At 41.2% G+C, this 21020-nt stretch overlaps 1 protein-coding gene across 1 annotated transcript in view; it reads right to left on the bottom strand.

The window, feature by feature from the left end:
* Positions 1-13352, bottom strand: part of LOC121387159 (multiple epidermal growth factor-like domains protein 10) — a 55623-nt gene extending 42271 nt beyond the window's left edge. Inside the window, exon 1 of the mRNA XM_041518184.1 lies at positions 13250-13352. Coding sequence (XP_041374118.1) covers positions 13250-13352 — 103 coding nt within the window. The remainder of the gene's footprint in view (positions 1-13249) is intronic.
* Positions 13353-21020: the final 7668 nt, after the last annotated feature.

Raw genomic sequence — 21020 nt, 5'->3', positions numbered from 1 at the left:
CTAAACAATTTTGTTTTGTATCCTGATATAAATATATTTTCTTGATAATCAAGTTCAGGTTCTTTGTTCATATTTATGCTCGTGTTTATATATCCAATTAAGGTCCAAACACGCTGTTCCGGGAACACACCTCAGCTATCTGGGCTGTCTTTCCTGGGCAGTGGGTTAGTGGTTAGTGAGAGAGAAGTCGGTAAAGTGGCTTCACACCTACACCTTGAATCGTAGGAGCCGGTAGGGTGATACGAACCCAGTACTTATCAGCCTTAAGTCCGATCGCTTATCTTCCACACCATCGAGGCCGGTGACAGAGCACACGCTTCAAGTATTATGTGTCATAGTTTAGACCCCCCCCCCCCCCCCCCCCCCCCCCCCCCATCCAATGAACAGACGTATTTGGATGGTTCCCTATATCCTATGTCTTTTGCTTTACAACAGTCTAGGATTGATTCCCTACGGTGGACCCATTAGGCTATTTCTCGTTCCAACCAGTGTAACAAACGTTGTGTACTATTATGTTTGTGGGTGGCGCTTATAAAATAGCACTTGCTGCTATAATAAAAAAAAAAGTAGCCCATGGTGTGGCGGCAGCGGGTTTCCTCTCTCATCATCTGTGTGCTCCTTGACCGAATGTCGGACACCATATAACCTTTGGTAAAATAAGTTGAGATCGTCGTTAAATAAATTATTTGTTCCTTCCCTTTTGTCCCTCAAAATCCGTCCAGATAGCTCAGATGTGTGTGCCCACGAACCGTAATTGGATATATGCACGAACATAAGGACAAATGAAAATGCAATGAAATGAAATCCAGGTAGCATAAAACGTGATGTGTTGTATGTCACTTAGTAAACTTCCCTCTCCATTCCATTGTAAAGTAAATTCCTTCTATTGCATGCAAACAAAAGGAATGTATGTAACCCATATTAGCGTGTACTGTATTGAGAGTGTGTTTACCCATACTTACAAGGCTGGTTCTGGACCAAGTGACACAAAGTGTGCCTCGTACAAGAATAGCCGAATGTGTAAAGCCAGACGTTATGGCGTCATCTGTTGTGACGCAAACAGCTATATTATCGTACGAGGCATTCCTACTGTGTGGTAGGCGCGGGACGTAGCTCAATGGTAAAACGTCCGTCTGATGCGAAGTCAGTTTTGGGATCGATTCCTGTCAGTGGTCTCATTTGGGTTATTACTCGTTCCAACCAGTGCACCACGACTGGTATAGCAAAGGCCGAGGTATGTATTATCCTGTCTGTGGGATGGTGCATATAAAAGAAACGATCCATTGCTACTAATGGAAATAGGTAGGTTTAAATCGTCGAGTGTTATATATTTCTATTGTCATAAACATACAAGAGGGTGTGGGGGGGGGGGGGGGGGACGCAGGGGCAACTGCCCCCTCCCCCAGTGATAAAGAATGTCCTTAAATTAGGGCAAAAACGACAGAAATATTCAAAATGAGCTGGCCTGAAACCTTTTCACCATGTATTTTCATAATTCCGTTCACACTGTTTATGCAGACACTGACAGTGTCCTAATTATTGTCCTATGGATATCTACAGCGGATACCAGTGTATTTAAAACTATTTGTTTCCATTCTGTATTCACACCCTGGACACACAGACAAATGCATATAAACCCAAACCTTGACATAAACACGCAACCAAACGAGTCAACCCCGTTAAGTTCAATGTTTAAACACAAAGTCGTACATGCTACACTATCATACATTTGTTATTATTGTTCACAATATTTGCGATTGAAATATTGATTGATTAATAATCTGTAAGTTGGTTCCGTGTAGCTCGACTGGCAGCAAGCGAGGACCACGTATATGTCAAGCAGTCCCATCCCGAAATGGAAATACTGCGGCTTCAAGATTCATTTCATCATCATCCATGTTTGTAATGTCGAAACAAATGCCTTTGTCTCTGTGTAAAATGTTTGTGGCTTTGATAATAATAATAATAACAATAATAACAATAATAAAAATATGGAAGTAACATTTATGGAGTTGAGTTTTAGTCTATTTCTTTAGAGAGTATTTCAACATTTCAAACTCAGAGATTCATGTTTCACTCAGTTATAACGTTATCCAAATGTAATACAGCTTTGTAGATTAACTAAACTTAGTGTGAACTTTCATAGGCTGGAACTAGGGTCTGTCCCTTTAAAAACAACTATTTGTATAACACTGTAACTTAGTGTGCATGTTCATGGGCTGGAACTAGGGTCTGCCCCTTTAAAAACAACTATTTGTATAACACTGTAACTTAGTGTGCATGTTCATGGGCTGGAACTAGGGTCTGCCCCTTTAAAAACAACTATTTGTATAACACTGTAACTTAGTGTGCATTTCCATGGGCTGGAACTAGGGTCTGTCCCTTTAAAAACAACTATTTGTATAACACTGTAACTTAGTGTGCATTTTCATGGGCTGGAACTAGGGTCTGTCCCTTTAAAAACTTTAAAAATTTTCATGGGCTGGCCCTTTAAAAACAACTATTTGTATAACACTGTAACTTAGTGTACATTTTCATGGGCTGGAACTAGGGTCTGTCTCTTTAAAAACAACTATCTGTATAACACTGTAACTTAGTGTGCATTTTCATGGGCTGGAACTAGGGTCTGTCCCTTTAAAAACAACTATTTGTATAACACTGTAACTTAGTGTGCATTTTCATGGGCTGGAACTAGGGCCTGTCCCTTTAAAAACAACTATTTGTATAACACTGTAACTTGGTGTGCATTTTCATGGGCTGGAACTAAGGTCTGTCTCTTTAAAAACAACTATTTCTATAACATTGTAATGCTACAACTTCGTGTTGCAGATAAAGCAGGTACTCTTTGGGTTGACCTATTTAAGTAATTCTGTATTATATCACATAGTTCCTTATCATCGTTGGTCGATTCAGTAGGCCTTTACTCACAAGATGTGCGTCAAGTATGTTGTCTTCTAATATTACGTTATTCGGTAAAATACCCATTGCGTTATAGTTATAGATGTATGCCTTTTAGTGCATCTGAAACCTATGGAGGTGTGACTGGTTGATTTACCGGAATGGAGCTTTATGCATCACCTACGTCTAGCGTATATCTTATGTTTGTTTGGAGTCACAGGTCCCAGACTCAGTATTTGCTCACACTTGTTGTTTGTATTCAGTCTAGCCGCGATGTGATAAAGTATTCAAGTTATTTCTATTTGTCGTATCATGTGTTTTTGTGGACAGAGCCGTGACATTTATTGGGGAGGCGAAGGGCGGGTTGTAGCTCAGTGGTAAAGCGCTCGCTTGATGCGCGGTCTGTCTAAGATCGAACCCGGCGGTAGGACAGTTGCACTATTTCTCGTTCTAGCCAATGCACCACAACTGGTATATCAAAGACCGTGGTATGTGCTATCCTGTCTGTAGGATCGAGCATAGAAAAGATCCCTTGCTACCTGAAAAATGTAGTGGGTTTTCTCTATAAGACTATATGTCAGAATTACCAAATGTTTGACAACCAGTAGCCAATGTGCTCTAGAGGTGTCGTTAAACAAAACAAACTTGATGGTGAAGTCGGTACTGGAGTTTGTGTGTGTGTGGGGTGGGGATGGGATGGGATGGGGGATGTAGGGTATATCTGCGGGTCAAGACTGCGATGTTTTGCGCACTTGCTAGGGTCGACCATGTCGATGGTCCCATTGGTCTATTTCTCATTCCAGCCAGTGTACCACGACTGGTATATCAAAGACCATGGTATCCTGTGTGGGACGATGCATTTAGAAGATCCCTTGCTACAAATGGAATATTTTTAGCAGATTTCCTAAGACTATACGTCAAACTTACCAAATGTTTGGCATCCAATTCCCGATGATTAATATATCAATGTGCTCTAATAGTGTCGTTAAACAAAAAGAACCTGTTTAGAGCACCCGTTTTAAAATGATAGAAACACCAAACAACCGTGTACCAATTATTGCCCCTGACGGATTCTGAAATGTATACGAATCATTAATTATCATCAGTCCCTGAACCATTGAAGGATATAGGTGCGCAAATACAGTTTAAGCCAGTTATATGTATACGCCCTCTTTTAAAGTTTCTATCCGAATGGCTCTGGAATGAAAACAAACCAACAAACCCAAACACCCACCCACCCAAAGAACCCCCCCACCCCCTCACCCCCCACCCAAAAACCCCCCCAAAAAAACCCCACCCCAATAAACAAAAACACACCCACAACAACAAAAGCAAACAAAGAAATAAAGACAAGAAGAAAGAAAGAGCCACAACCGAGGGGGACCGCCACAACAACAATAGTGAAACATAATATTATTGTCTCGAAAATAACTATTGTCTTTTCGATCCTTTTTTTTCTATTAAAGACACCATTAGATCACATAATTTTTATTTATTGTAACCATATGGGTAATAAAGGGCAATATGCGTATTACTTGGCGACCTTTTCAAAACATAGCGCCTATTAGGCGTATTTTACATATAAACAGAATGGAAGGAACACGCAATGGTGATTGCGTGTGTGTGTGTGTGTGTGTGTGTGTTTATGTGTGTGCATGTCTGTGTATATGCGTTTGTGTGCGTGTGTGTATGTGCGTGCGTATGTATGTATGTTTCTTTGTGCGTGTGTGTGTGCGTGCGCGCTCATATAATAGGTATGTAGTAGCGTATGCAGTGTATTCAAAGTATTACGTATTTGCAAATTAGATGCAAGTTACACACTACGTTTATTCACATTTAAGCACACGCACTACCGTCACACTTCATACTTTTCGTATGCATTTATAGGCATTTCCATAGCAACTTTACATTGAAAATTGTTAAGCGTTCTGAAGAAAAAACCCACACAAAAACCCCTCACAAAAAAACGTCATGTACTAGTTTATTTTGAAGATTTCCAAATGACGTCATTGAAGTCTGACGTTATTTTCATTCAAACAGAAACAACATTAAATAGTCCTACGTCATTTGAATATTGAGTAGTGGCTGACTGGAAATATAGTCTTGTAAAGTGTTTACAAAAACATTATGTATTAAGCTTGAGATTATATGATAAATACATTATTACCCTCGTGTATTTCGGAGAGAGAGATAAAGCTGGTATAGTGGCATTACACTTTAGCAATGAGCTGTGAAAACAAGACACCCCCCCCCCCCCCCCCCCCCCCCCCCCCCGAAAGAAACAAAACCCATATACGTACACACATTATAACGTCTAACGTGGATTCTGTAAGGGTGTTGTTCTATTCCCGTCGGGGGGCTCATTGACCTATTTCTCGTTCTAACCATTGGACTATGGCTGGTATATCAAAGGTTGTGGTATGTGCTGTCCTGCATGTGGGATAGTGCTTTTAAAAGATCCCTTGCTACTAATGGAGAAACTTAGCGGGTTTCCTCTCCAAGACTATAATATGTAAAAATTACCAAATGTTTAACATCAAATATCCGATTATTAATAAATGAATATGCTCTAGTGGTGTCGTTAAACAAAACAATTTAACTTTCATCTGACTTGTAGCTACTGGGTTTCCATGTCAGAGTAGGTTTTAACCGTGTTTCTGTAGGACGCTTCCCTCTATAATTATAATGCATATTAGTGTATTTCGTAATAGTGGGCCCCTTCCATAAGAAATATTAAAGTTTGTTTTGCTTAACGCCCAACCCCCGCCCTTTGAGTTCCAACGGGCCTGGACACAATTTCACTAAACATCGTAAGTTACGTTTTGCACGTAAACGTAAATCTACGACTGAAGAGCATTTCACAAAGAAGTGTAAACGTAAGTTACGAGTAAAGTTAGACGTAAATCTAAGAGTGCCCTCGACCACAACTAGTCGCACACGTAAATTGTTACATCCACTTCGATAATTCATAAAATGGTCACACTTTTGGTTTTTGTAAAGTGTTTAACAAATTAACTCCCTTTGTAGTCCAGTAAATTTATGGTTTGACCTCGGACAAATTGCAACAGAAGGTTTCTTTGTTTTACATTATAGATATCACCTCACTGAATATTATATCCAAAATAGGACAAAATCGGACATCCGGAAGTGGGCTAATTTGCATAAATCCAATATGGCCGCCAACTTTGAGGTCTTATATCTTCTTAACGGTTGGTTTTAAACCACATATATGCGTATCAGTAGATGGCAATATTATTCCTATGAACTAAGTTAACTTTTTAAAAAGACACCGTGACGTATATATGACGTAATGACGCACGCGTCGTCATTTTGCGTCAACGGGTCATCAATTTTAGAATAAATAGTGCGGTTTGTTTTTAGTAAATTTGATAAAATCATCAATGAACAAGCTACTTCTGCCTTAAAATTGTACTTTTATCGATTTCTGGCGCTTTGTAAACGTCAGGTGTGGTTTATAACATCTTTATGACGTGTTTGTGATGTCAAACTACAATGTACTTGCATTTGAAAATAACGCAAATAAATTTTTTAAATCCAATTTTCACGTCAAACTGTCTCTTCCTTCATGGGTGATGTTCAACTGAGGTTGTGTCATGTGCAGGGAAGAACTTTAAAATGGTACAGAGACAGTGAAAATCGGTGATAAAGGAGCTGCTGGTGTAAACAAGGCTAGTGAAGCTCGAGGTAACATGTCTATACATGTTCAATCAGGACAAACATTGCATGTTAGTTGTCATTTGAATTACTGCAATAAGAAAACTATTAAGTCTGCATTGAAAAGAAAACTTCAGGCGACCAGAACTCTTCGCTCTAACAAGCCAGAATTCGCATTTTCGGACCACATTTTTCTTTGTGGGTGCGAATAACTCATTACAATACAGATGAAGAAGTCTTCATGGTAAGAACTTGGGATTTCCAAAGATCTATTGTCAAAGCATGCAATGAACGAACTGGTAATGACAAGTGGGCTGAAACAATTCGTGGACGTATTGCATTTGTTGTTGACCTACCAGCAGTCGATGCTATCTTCCATCAGGTTTGCAGCGTCAACTTTTGGACGGGGAAACAAATTCCACTGCGTTTCCGATATGACAGAGAAGGAAAAAGGGCATCTAAAGTGGGACGGCGCTCCAGTATTTCATGTGCAGAAGCATTCCTCCAGGTTATTCACGAAAAGTGTGACAACGACGATGAACAAACACCAATGTCTGACCTTAGTTAACGAATGTCTAAGATATGTTCGGATCCATATAGTCCAAAATATATGCGTTAAAAGTGAGCTGAATATTTAGGAGATGGTGTGGTGATTACTACTATAAATGGTAAGGCAAATGTTGTAACATTCCGCACCACAACAGTAAACATTCTACAACAGTTTTATGACAGCCATCCTAAAATGAATGATGAGGAAGCTGAAAAGAAGAGAATCATCAAAACTGCCAAAGAACTAATCAAAGCAGATATAACAAGCTTAGACAGATCAAAAGCGTTTTAACTCGACCCTGTAAAACTCGGATCATTGGAAGCAAATCTTGCTTATTTGCCCAATTCACGCCGTCTTCTACTCTCTGGTCTGTTTAGTGGTAAGACCATTGATTTAAAGGTCTCAACCATTGGTCAGTGCGTATTGCAAGCTACACGGCCAAGGGTTGTTATCTCACCAATTCCATTTGGACTGGGTGTACAATTACGCCATCGTTATGGTTCAAGGTTTTTGTTAGACAGTTTATAGAACCATGGGTTGTGTTCCTCATACCAAGAAGTTTTGCACTTTTGGTTTTTGTAAAGTGTTTAACAAATTAACTCCCTTTATTAATCCAGTGATAGTCAGTTTTGTTACCTGTGTCATTTGATCCACTTAGGGCGGGATTTAGCTCAGTCGGTTGAGTGCTCCCTTGAGGTGCCAGCGTCACAGGATCGAACCACCTCGGTGGATCCATTCAACTGATTTGTTTTTCTTCTGGTTCCAACCAGTGCACCACAGCTGGTCAAAGGCCGTGGTATGTGCTTTCCTGTCTGTGGGAAAGCGGATATAAAAGATCCCTTGCTGCATTAGAAAACGTAGCGGGTTTCCTCTAACAACTACTTGTCAGAATTACCAAATGTTTGTCATCGAATAGCCGATGAATAATAAATCAATGTGTTTTAGTGGTGTCGTTAAACAATTATTTATTTTTTTAAATCCATTCAATTTTTTTTTTTTTTTTTTTCAAAGAGGCTGATAGCGTTCTATTAAGACGAGTCTGCATTTTTTTTTTTTATATATGCAAACGTATGCAGCAAAAAACCAGACGATATTTTTCCCCAGTACTTACTTCCTGTACCAGCTCCCATTAAACGCAGGGCCGTACCGTGGTCTGGACATGGGTGTGTGGTAAATTGTCATGACAACGCGTCTCCTCTTGTCTTCATTACGAATATTTCGGACCTCGGCTCATTTGCCTTGCACAAACTCAGCTTGCTCCTATTACAATTCTGTGACACCCCTCTCCCCTTTACAAATGTCTAGATCCGCCCCTGCTATCAAATGTATTATTTTAAAACTTATATTTGACGCACCTTACTGTACCATGTTTTACTTTCATCTTTTTTAAAATTCAACATCATATTTTCTCTACAATTTATAAATAAAAGATATATCCATGCACAAATGACTGCCTGGTCAACTGACTATTATTCTGATTGGGGTGAAAAATGTTTAGACAAAAAAAAAAAACCCAACCAAAAACAAAAAAAGAAACCCACCCAAAATACACCCGAACAGTGGCGTAGCGTGGGCTGGGCCACCGGGGTGGTTGCCCTGGGCGTAAAATTCTGGACTGGTGCAAGGGACTCGGGGAGTGCTAACGGTCCACTGGTTAGGGGCGCAATACTTGCTTTGATCCGGGCGCTGGCAACCCACGCTACGCCATTGCACTCAAACGTCATCTTACATTTTGCCTACACAAACATTTTTGTTTTAATTTTTTTTAATGCAGACCCTTTTAGCAGTATATTTACTACTTTGTTGGAAAACACGAATTGAAATCGCCATAATTTTTTATTTTTTTAAAGTGCATATCGACTTGTCCAAATCAGGCCAGTAGGAACCGGAGGGGGCCTGGGGGTACGTCCCCCCACTTGTAAGACTTTTTTTTATCACATTAATTTTTACCATTGTAACCCAACATCTGAATTTGTACCCGACCCATCAGTGCCCCCCCCCCCCCCCCCCCCCCAACACACTCCCAAAGTAAATATAGGGAATTGACCCATAATATAGTTTTTTTTAACTACATAGGTTAACATTGTCGCCTATAGGAGTTTATTTGGTACAGTACAACCGTGTGTTGGTATACCGGAAACGGTGGTTTCCAAATTTTATCAAGTTTATTCGTTCTTTTTTTTTAAAGTTATAAGTTTGTTTTGTTTAACGACAGTACTAGAGCACATCGATTTATTAATAATCGGCTTTAGATGTCAAATTTCTGCTAAATGAGCTGCAAAAGAAAACAGACGTAGATTTACGTGCAAAGTAAGTTAGTAGTATTTCTACGACCGGCTTCGTGAAATGGAGTAAACGTACACGTAAAGGGAGACGTACGACGGGTGTAAGTTTTACACTTAAACATAAATTTACGATGTTTAGTGAAATTGGCTCCTGATCATTTACCTTTAATTGTGGTGACGTCATACTGGAATTTCGTTTTGTCATTCATAACTAACTGTATGAGATAAACGATGGCAGTAGTTACGGATTGTTATATAATTATGCAAGTTACGAAGCTGCCTTGATAATTTCACTTTGGATTTGTTTATTTGTTTATTTATTTATTATCATTATTATTATTATTATTATTATTATTATTATTAACGAACTAGCATACGTGATTATACCAAGACTTGGAGTTCTAGAGGTGCGGGTCATAGACCAATGATAGACCTGGGCCCCGTTCCACGAAGCGATCTTAGCACTACGGTAACCATGCACTTAAAGTGAACTTAGCGCTATGATCGCTTCGTGGAACGGGCCCTGGTGCGCTTTCGGTCTAGGATTGATGGTTTTGATTGATTTCAACTTATTTTCGTGCTTATATCCAATTAAGATTCAAGCACGCTGTCCTGGGCACACACCTCAGCTATCTGGGCTGCCTGTCCAGGACAGAGGGTTAATTGTTAGTTTGTTAGTGGTTAGTGAGAGAGAAGAGGGTGTAGTGGCCTTACACCTACCCAATGAGCCCTTAAGAGCTCGCTCTGGGTTGGAGCCGGTACCGGGCTGCGAACCCTGTACCTACCAGCCTGTAGTCCGATGGCTTAACCACTGCGCCACCGAGGCCGGTTAGGATTGATGGATCATCGTCGGTGGCAGGCGCAGACGCAGTATTTTTAGCAGCGGGGGGGGGGGGGGGGGGGGGGGTGTGTGTCTAGATTGTGGTGACTGAAGTTTATATGGGGGACCGAGTCATGCTCTCCAGGAAAATAAATTGAGCATTTTTTTTGTTTAGCAGGGATGGGTTTATACTCCCCAAAACACTCCACTTGGCTCTCGCGCCTGGGTAGGTCCTTTGCAGTGATGTTCCAGTAATCGATTATAATCGAAAATTGATCGATTTGGCTCAACCGATTTGACGATCGATTAAAGAAATCCATAATCGATTATGTGGGAAAATGTCGACTGTAATTGTTCCTCCAGTGTAGATGATGGAATTCATGTTTGTTTTCATATACACAAAACAAACATATATTAAATAGTTATTAAAGTCGCAGAACCTAGTTTCATCCCGTATTAATGGACAGTAATTTTGGTTAATCTACAAACCTGTAACACATTTAAATAAAAGAAAGAAGTGTTTTATTTAACGACGCACTCAACACATTTTATTTACGGTTATATAGCGTCGGACATATGGTTAAGGACCAAACAGATAGTGAGAAAGGAAACCCGCTGTCGCCACTTCATGGGCTACTCTTTTCGATAAGCAGCAAGGGATCTTTTATATGCGCCATCCCATAGACAGGATAGCACATACCACGGCCTTTGATGTACCAGTCGTGGTGCAATGGCTGGAGCGACATTTGAATAAAGTTACAATAGAGTGAAACAAGAGACTGTGACGTTGAAACGGGAAAATACTCTTTAAACATAGACTACAGCTTGTCTCGATAACCATCACTTCTCAGAGCTACGTGCATTTTTAAGAACCCACTACTGGTACATCAAAGGCCGTGGTATGTGCTATCCTGTCTATGGGATGGTGCATATAAAATATCTCTTGCTGCTAATCGAAAAGAGTAGCCCATGTAATGACGACTGCGGGTTTTCTCCCTCAATGTCTGTGTGGTCCTTAACCATATGTCCAACGCCATATAACCGTAAATAAAATGTGTTGAGTGCGTCGTTAAATAAAACATTTCCTTCCTTTTTAAGAATATGAAAAACGAATTTCGTGGTATTAGTGTTTCTTTTTCTTATTTGTTTGGATTGTTGTCAGTTTTGTTTAGAGGTTGTTCTTTTTGGAAGTACCAAGATGACCAAAAACATTTCGGATGTATGGAAATGGATAATCTAAAATAATAAATGCTAAGTAATGTTTGATCTCAATGATAAACAAAAAATGGTTTTAATAGTGTCAAATAGGCCGTAGTGTTTAAAAACTAGGGTCTGTCATTTTAAAGGTCAAATGACCTATTTGTAGGTTTTATCCCGGTGAACCAGACAGTAAGTTCGTGAGCCTTATAATTCAAATCCTTATTATGTTCATATAATTCCAACCCATCGTGTAATCGAAAATTGATCGGTTGGTTCAAACAGATTATAACCGATGATCGATGATGCCAGTCGATTCACAATACTAGTCCATTGGGCTATGTTTTGCTCCATCCAGTCCCCCACAACTGGTGTACCAAATGCCGTGGTATGTACTATGCTGTCTGTGGGATGGTGCATACAACTGTTCAATTCCTGCTAAAGAGTAGCCCATGACGTGGCGGCAGCGGGTTTCCTGTCTCATTGTCTGGGTGGTAATCAACCATATGTTCGATGTAGCATAATATATAACCATAAGTAAAATGTGTTGAGTGTTGTTAAATAAAAAATGTTTCCTTTCTTCGAGTTCTAGGTTTTACCATATAGACCCTATGGTGTTTGGATTTGGGTGTATGCGCGTGTGTATGTGTGTGTGTGCGTATGCGTGTGTGTGTGTGTGTGTGTGTGCGCGCGCGCGCGCGTGTGTGTATGTCTGTGTGTGTGTGTGTGTGCGCGCGCGCACGCGTGTACGTGTGTATGTGTGTGTGGTGCAAATTAATGGGTGTTTAAAGACACCCCAGCACAAAAATACACCTCGGCTATTGCTCGCTTGTTTGCGCGAGTGTGTTTGTCAGTATATTATGTGTGTTTGTTTTTCTTATTTGTTTGGATTGTTGCGGTTTTATTTAGGAGTTGTTTTTGTTTCTTGTTGATTCTCTTGCATTTTAAAATAAAACCACATTTGTGTATCGTATATACATGTATTTATTCATTGTAATCTATATAATTACGAGGCGAGACGTGGCCCAGTGGTACAGCGCTCGCTCGATGCGCGGTCGGTGTGGGATCGACCCATTGGGCCATTTCTCGTTCCAGCCAGTGCATCACGACTGGTATATCAAAGGCCGTGGTATGTACTACTACCCTGTCTGTGGGATGGTGCATATAAAAGATCCCTTGCTGCTAATCAAAAATAGTAGCCCATGAAGTGGCGACGGTGGGTTTCCTATCTCAATATCTGTGTGGTCCTTAACCATATGTCTGACGACATATGATCGTATATACAATGTGTTGAGTGCGTCGTTAAATAAAACATTTCCTTCCTTCCAATCAATCAATGTGATTGTTAAATAAAACATTTCCTTCCTTCCAATCAATCAATGTGATTGTTAAATAAAACATTTCCTTCCTTCCAATCAATCAATGTGATTGTTAAATAACACATTTCCATCCTTCCTGCCCCTCCAGAACAACACACACCTCAGCTATATGGGCTATCTTTTCAGGACAGGGTTAGTGAGAGAGAAGTCCGTGTAGTGTCCTCACACCTACCCACTGAGTTCGCTCTGGGTGGGAGTCGGTACCGGGATGCGAACCCTGTACCTACCAGTCTTATGTCCAATGGCGTAACCAATATACCACCGAGTACTGACCTGTCGATATTGACTTCGGATTGACCCCACGTGTACGGTTTGCCGATAACACTCACACGCAGTGTGCACGTGTATAATGAGACGAGACGCTCCCCTGCATCACGCGTTATGTGTGTGTAAGTCGTTTATACGTTATTACCGAAATCGCTGGAGAATGTAAATTATTAGTTACCAACAGCGGATCCTCTGCCGTCGTCAAAGGAAACTGGGGGAGGTGGGCGAGAGGGACCAACTAATAAACAACAGACGATAGAATATCTCTTGGTGTTAGCCATAGTACTTTTTTTCTTAAATCCCAAAACATTAAAATATACTAAGAAGCCCTGGGCGCAAAATTCTGGACTGGTGGAAGGGACCCGAGGAGTGCTAACGGTCCATGAGTTAGGGGGCGCAATACTTGCCTTGCCCTGGGCGCTGGCAACCCACGCTACGCCACTGCGCCCAAACGTCATCTTGCATTTTGCCTACACAAATAATAAACTCATTTATGACCTAGGAAAATTTTAGTTGCGGATCCATGGGGTGGACATGACATTTTTTTTTTTTTAATGCAGACCCTTTTTGCAGTATATCTACTTTTTTTTTTTATCACATTAATTTTTACCATTGTAACCCAAAATCTGATATAGAGTTTGTACCCGATCCATCAGTGCCCCCCCCCCCCCCCCCCACACACACACACACTCCCAAAGCAAATATAGGGAATTGACCCATAATATAGTGTTTTTAACTATATAGGTTAACATTGTCGCCTATAGGAGTTTATTTGGTACAGTACAACCGCGTGTTGGTATACCGGAAACGGTGGTTTCCAAACTTTATCCAGTTTATTCGTTCTTTCTTTTAAAAGTTATATGTTTGTTTTGTTTAACGACAGTACTAGAGCACATTGATTTATTAATAATCGGCTTTAGATGTCAAATTTCTGCTAAATGAGCTGCAAAAGGAAACAGACGTAGATTTACGTGCAAAGTAAGTTAGTAGTATTTCTATGACCGGCTTCGTGAAATGGAGTAAACGTACACGTAGAGGTAGACGTACGACAGGTGTACGTTTTACACGTAAACGTAAATTTACGATGTTTAGTGAAATAGGCCCCTGATCAGACAACACACTGCTCCTGATGATCACTGAACTATACCAGGTAAAGTATTTGACATAGATTTTTGAAACTTTAGTCACTATACCCAGGCCATCACACGACGGTATATGGAGGATTTGTTTTATACAGTGAATATATTCAATGACGAGGTAACAACAGTCTATGCAACACTAGTTGTTAGCGCAATCTCGCACCAAACAAAAGAGAAAGGTCAGCACGCCTCACTGGCTTAGAAAACCTGCACACCACAGAACGTTCAAGTCATTCTTAAGTTACTTATAATGGTGTTATTATTAATGACATGGGACTGGATATACCCCAGTGGCAAAACGCTCGCTTGATGCGCGGTTTGGGATCGATCCCCGTAGGTGGGCCGATTGGGCTATTACTCGTTCCAACCAGTGCACCACGGCTGTTATATCAGAAACCGTAGTATGTGCTATCCTGTCTGTAGGACGGTGCATATAAAATAATCCATGCTACTAACGGAAAAATGTAGCAGGTTTCTATATGACTATATGCCAAAATTATCAAATGTTTGGCATTCTATAGTCAATGATTAATAAAGAAAGAAAGAAAGAAATGTTTTATTTAACGACGCACTCAACACATTTTATTTACAGTTATATAGCGTCAGAAATATGGTTAAGGATCACACATATATTGAGAGTGGAAACCCGCTGTTGCCACTTCATGGGCTACTCTTTTCGATTAGCAGCAAGGGATGTTTTATATGCATCATCCGACAGGCATAGTAGTACATACCACAGCCTTTGATATACCAGTCGTGGTGCACTGGCTGGAACGAGAAATAACCCAGTGGGCCCACCGACGGGGATCGATCCCAGACCGACCCGCGCATCGAGCGAGCGCTTTACCACTGGGCTACGTCCCGCCCCCAAGTGTGTGTGTGTGGGGGGGGGGGGGGGGGGTGTCTAAACTATGACACATCCTACTTGAAGCGTGTGCTCGGTCACCGGCCTCGATGGTGTGGAAGATAAGCGATCGGACTTAAGGCTGATAGGTACTGGGGTCGTATCACCCTACCGGCTCCTACGACTCAAGGTGTAGGTGTGAAGCCACTTTACCGACTTATCTTTCACTAACCACTAACTCCACTGCCCAGGACAGCCTGGCGATGCGTACTATTATGTCTGTGGGTGGTGCTTATAAAAGAGCACGGATACAGAAATGAAATACAGTAGACTTTGCTGACTGAAATGTTATACTGACCATAACATCCTTACTTGTGTAGTGGCCACCTAACTTAAGACTGGTATGTACTGGGTTCCTATCCCGGTACAGACTTCCACTTAAAATTAGTTGTAGCCGTGCGGGGCTACACTACAGACTTCTCTCCCATTAACCACTAATAAGTAAAAATAAACGAACAGTCCTAGGCGGTCAGTCCTGGTAGTTGATGTATGCGTCCATACGAGCGTGCTTGATCTTTCACTACAGTTAAAGTAAAAGTTTGCTTTGCTTTGGTGCATGCTTGACACATAGTCATAGCGGAAGAAGAAGAAGGACATGTTTTATTTAACGACGCACTCAACACATTTGTATTTACGGTTATATGACGTCAGACATATGGTTAAGGACCATACAGATATTGAGAGAGGAAACATGCTGTCGCCACGCCATGGACTACTCTTTTCGATTAGCAGCAATGGATCTTTTATATGCACCATCCCACAGACAGGGTAGTACATACCACGGCCTTTGATATACCAGTCGTGGTTCACTGGCTGGAACGAGAAATAGCGCAATGGGGCCACCGATGGGGATCGATCTCACACCGACAGATCATCGAGCCAGGCTACGTCCCTCCCTTGGTCATAGCGGAAACACGATACCTACTTCCATTAACATCAATGGATCTTGGATCTTGGCGCTAAGATCGCTTCGCAAAACGGGTCCCAGACCCGTAGGAATGACATCTGGAGTGTGTGTGGGGGGAGGGGGGTACAATCAGGAATACACACAGCTTCTAGTGGGGATGGGGGTGGGGGTGAGGATGGGACAAGCCATAGTTCTATATCTGTTTATAAAGTCTATTGCAAAGTACATTTTCGTACTCGTGTGTGTGCATACGCCCCCCCCCCCCCCCCCCCCCCCCCCCCCACCCCCCCCCCCCCCCCGTTCTTACTGGTCTGATCAAACAAAACCCCGCCCTCCTAGAGCGTTACGTGATCACTGAACAGTAGTTTATATACTGAAATAAATATTTTAAACTTTAGTCGCTACACTGTCAGACGATGGTATATGGAAGATATAGTCAATGACAAGATGACAACAGACTATTCAGTACTAGTTCTTGGCGCAATTTCAGACCAAATAAAGGAGAAAAGTTAGCACGCCACACTGCTTACAAAACCTGCTCAACTCAGAACGTGTATGCCATTCTTAAGTTACTTTTAATGGCATTCATGACATTGTGCTGAACATAACCCAGTGGTAAAGCGCTCGTTTGATGCGCTGTCGGTTTGGGATAGGTCACCGTAGGTGGGCCCATTGGGCTAATTTCTCGTTCCAACCAGTCATCACGACTGTTATATCAAAGGTTGTGGTATGTGATATCCTGTCTGCGGGATGGTGCATATAAAAGATCCCTTGCTCAGGGCTTCTAGAATATTTATTAAATCCACTAGCCATGGGATCAGTGACTAAAAGTTATTACTAGCCACGATTAAAAATTCACTAGTCCTACTTTACTTTTAAATTAATACAATTTTACTAAATAATAGTAAAACTCAGGTATGTCACCTAAAGAGGGTGATACAGCTTAAAAATACTAACATTAGTGGGTTGGGGTCGGGGAAGGATATTCATATTTACAAAATAGACATAACTGCAACATTTGACAAAAAACATTCACTAGCCATCAGGCATGGCAATAGTAGTTATTTACTAGCCCAACACTGAATATCACTAGCCATGGGAGTGGGGCTACCATAATCTAGAAGCCCTGCCTTGCTACTAACGGAACAATGTAACAGGTTTGTATATAACTATATGCCAACATTACCAAATAGTTGACATCCAATAGCCGATGATTAACAAATCAATGTGCTCTAGTGGTGTCTTTAATCAAAACAATTTTGTTTTGTTTCCTGACATAAATATATATTTTTTGATAACCGAGTTCAGGTTAACCGGCCTCGGTGGCGTCGTGGTAGGCCATCGGTCTACAGGCTGGTAGGTACTGGGTTCGGATCCCAGTCGAGGCATGGGATTTTTAATCCACATACCGACTCCAAACCCCGAGTGAGTGCTCCGCAAGGCTCAATGGGTAGGTGTAAACCACTTGCACCGACCAGTGATCCTTAACTGGTTCAACAAAGGCCATGGTTTGTGTTATCCTGCCTGTGGGAAGCGCAAATAAAAGAGTAGCCCATGTAGTGGCGACAGCGGGTTTCCTCTCAAACTCTGTGTGGTCCTTAACCATATGTCTGACGCCATATAACCGTAAATGAAATGTGTTGAGTGCGTCGTTAAATAAAACATTCCTTTCCTTTCCTTTAGTTCAGGTTGTTTGTTAATAATTATGTTCGTGTTAATTTTCAATTAAGGTCCAAGCACGCTGTCCCGGGAACACATCTCAGTTATCTGGGCTGGCTGTCCTGGGCAGTGGGGTTAGTGGTTAGTGAGAGATAAGTCGGTAAAGTGGCTTCACAGCTACACCTTGAGTCGTAGGAGCCGGTAGGGTGATACGACCCCAGTACCTATCGGACTTAAGTCCGATCGCTTATCTTCCACACCATCGAGGCCGGTGACCGAGCACACGCTTCAAGTAGTATGTGTCATAGTTTAGACACTCCCCCACCCCTTCCCATCCCCGCATTAAATGAGCAGACGTATTTGGATGTTTCTCTATATCCTATACTCTATGTATCTTGCTTTACAACATTCTAGGATCGATTCTCTTCAGTGGACCTATTAGGCTATGTCTCGTTCCAACCAGTGCTCCACAATTAATGTAACAATCCTGGTGATGCGTACAATTATGTCTGTGGGTGTTGCTTATAAAAGAGCACGGATACAGAAAGTTCGCGAGAGGGGGTGATTTATGAAATACAGTAGACTTTGCTGACTGAAATGTTATACTGACCATAACATCCTTACTTGTGTAGTGACCATCTGACTTAAGACTGGTAGCTACTGGGTTCCTATCCCGATACAGACTTCCACTTAAAATGAGTTGTAGCCGTGTGGGGCTACACTACAGACTTCTCTGCCATTAACCATTAATAACTAAAAAATAAACGAACAGTCCTAGGCGGTCAGTCCAGGTAGTTGATGTATGCGTCCATACGAGCGTGCTTGATCTTTCACTAACGTTAACGTAAAAGTTTGCTTTGCTTTGGTGCATGCTTGACACATAGTCATAGCGGAAGAAGAAGAAGGAAATATTTTATTTAATGACGCACACAGGAATTACAAAGCTCGGCGATCTATTTCGAGACGTAGATCACGTGATCGCCACTGGGCGATTCCGCCTTGTGCAGCAGTTACAGGGGCCGTCTCATACCAAGCGACGTTACAACATGGAAGAGTTGGTTAATGCCGTTTTGGATGAATTTGAATTTAATTACGTCATTAAACCAAAACAATTACACATTATTGATTCCATTTTGAATTTGAAGGATACATTTGGGGTGTTATCGACAGGATACGGCAAAAGTATGTGCTACGTACTGCCTCCTCTTATGAGACGAAATAGATCGCCGAGCTTTGTAATTGTTGCGACGGAGTGTCACGAAGCGTAGCTGGATGTGGGTGCTGTCGGGTTTCTTTCTGTAGTATGTGTATTAGTGATTAATATGTGGATTTTTTTGTATCAGTTAACTCGAAAATGATCGATGTAAAGGTATTTGACGTCAAACATAGGATTGTTGTGGTATTAGAGCGGGAATCTTTGCCTACCGTTTGGTAGTCAGCAATTGCCAAACATATACATAGGTTGGTCTCTGACTGTAATGAGAGCGTATTTATGTCCAAATGTCCGTCTAGCTCTCTTACAGTCAGAGTACTCGGACTACAATAGCCGATGATTAACAAATCAATGTGCTCTAGTCGTATCGTTAAACAAAACAATTTTGTTTTGTTTTCTGACATAAATATATACAACCGTGTCCGGTGTATCGGCGCGTCCGGTGATTCGGCGCACTTGATATTTTGCTTAAGTATGCTTAGGAAGTTGTCATGTTGTCGGTGTTTTTAACGAATTAAAGTTCAATTCCTTTTTCAATGGTTAATTAAGTATCAACATATTTATTGTTAAGGGTGCAATTAATTTTTTTTATTAGAATTATCAATAATTATATCATAATTTCAAAATAAATCATTCACCTGTTTTCGTGTATATAAACGCGAAGTAGGTAATCCTTATTGATATAATAAGAATGTTAAAACCAGTCTAAAAACACCTTTCCCGCATTGTTAAAATTATAGTAAACAGTATAAATGTAGTTATATTTGTTCGGTTATTTTTATTTAAACTGAAAAGGAAAACATAGACAAATGTAATAAAACGAAAAGTTTACACCTTAATTCATTCTAGTTCATAATTGTCACATTGTTATAAAAAATAAAAACGAAATAAGATCCACGTGTGTGCACAATCTACCCGAGAAAAATAAAATCCATGTAGGCATCTAAGCCATGCATGATAATGAACGTGTATGCATCTGCAGTACTGTGCCACTCAAGAAAACGATTCCGAAACTGATCATGAGATGGGCCATGCGTGATCGTTCATTTTCATAGTAATATTTTTAACAAGACAAAACAAAAAAGTACTAAAATAATTCTGGGACAATAGTGTAGCGTTTATGGACTAAAAGTGAGGTCATGGGCGGTTTATAAATAGCGGGGTCAACGATCCACATCTACTGCGCCGAATCACCGGACATGCAAATCGTTTTGGATACAAGGGGGTGCCTATATTTATGCACCATTTTAAAATGTTTATTTATTACAGACATAAAACAATTTGTAGTGTATTTCAGAGTATGCACTGCTTCATTGGTGAGAGACACATTTTATTAAGTATTTCACAGTGTTCACATAGAAAATGGTCCTTGAATGCTTAGGTGCGCTGATACACCGGACAGCACTGTATTTCTTGATAACATAGTTCAGGTTGTTTGTTGATAGTTATGTTCGTGTTTATATATCCAATTAAGGTCCAAGCACGCTGTCCTGGTCACACGCCTCAGCTATCCGGGCTGTCTGTCCAGGACAGTGGGTTAGTGGTTAGTGTGACAGAAGTAGGTATAGTGGCTTTACATCTACACCTTGAGTCATTAAACTCGCTCTGGGTAGAAGCCGGTACCGGAATACGAACCCAGTACCTACCAGACTTAAGTCTGATAGCTTAGCTTCCACATCACCGCGGCCGGTAACAGAGCACACGCTTCAAGTATTATGTGTCACAGTTTAGACCCCCCGCCCCCCCCCCCCCCCCCCCCCGCATCAAATGAACAGACGTTTTTGGATGTGTCCCTATATCCTACACCTTATGTCTTCAGCTTTACAACCGTCTAGGATCGATTCCATTCGGTGGACCCAATAGGCTATTTCTCGCTCCAAACAGTGCTCCACAACTAGTGTAACACACCTTGCAATATGTACTATTATGTCTGTGGGTGGTGCTTGTAAAAGAACACTTGCTGCTATAACCGAAAAGTGTACCCCATGGTGTGGCGGCAGCGGGTTTCCTCTCTGATCATCGTTGTGGTCCTTATCCGAATGTCTGACACTATATACCAGTTAAGGGAGGAAGGACATGCTTTATTTAACGACGCGCTCAACACATTTTATTTACGGTTATATGGCG

The sequence above is a fragment of the Gigantopelta aegis genome, chromosome 13 (assembly GCF_016097555.1).
Source record: "Gigantopelta aegis isolate Gae_Host chromosome 13, Gae_host_genome, whole genome shotgun sequence".
Lineage (NCBI taxonomy): Eukaryota > Metazoa > Mollusca > Gastropoda > Neomphalida > Peltospiridae > Gigantopelta > Gigantopelta aegis.
The sequence above is the reverse complement of the archived record's forward strand: the minus strand, read 5'-3'. Positions and strand labels throughout refer to the sequence as shown.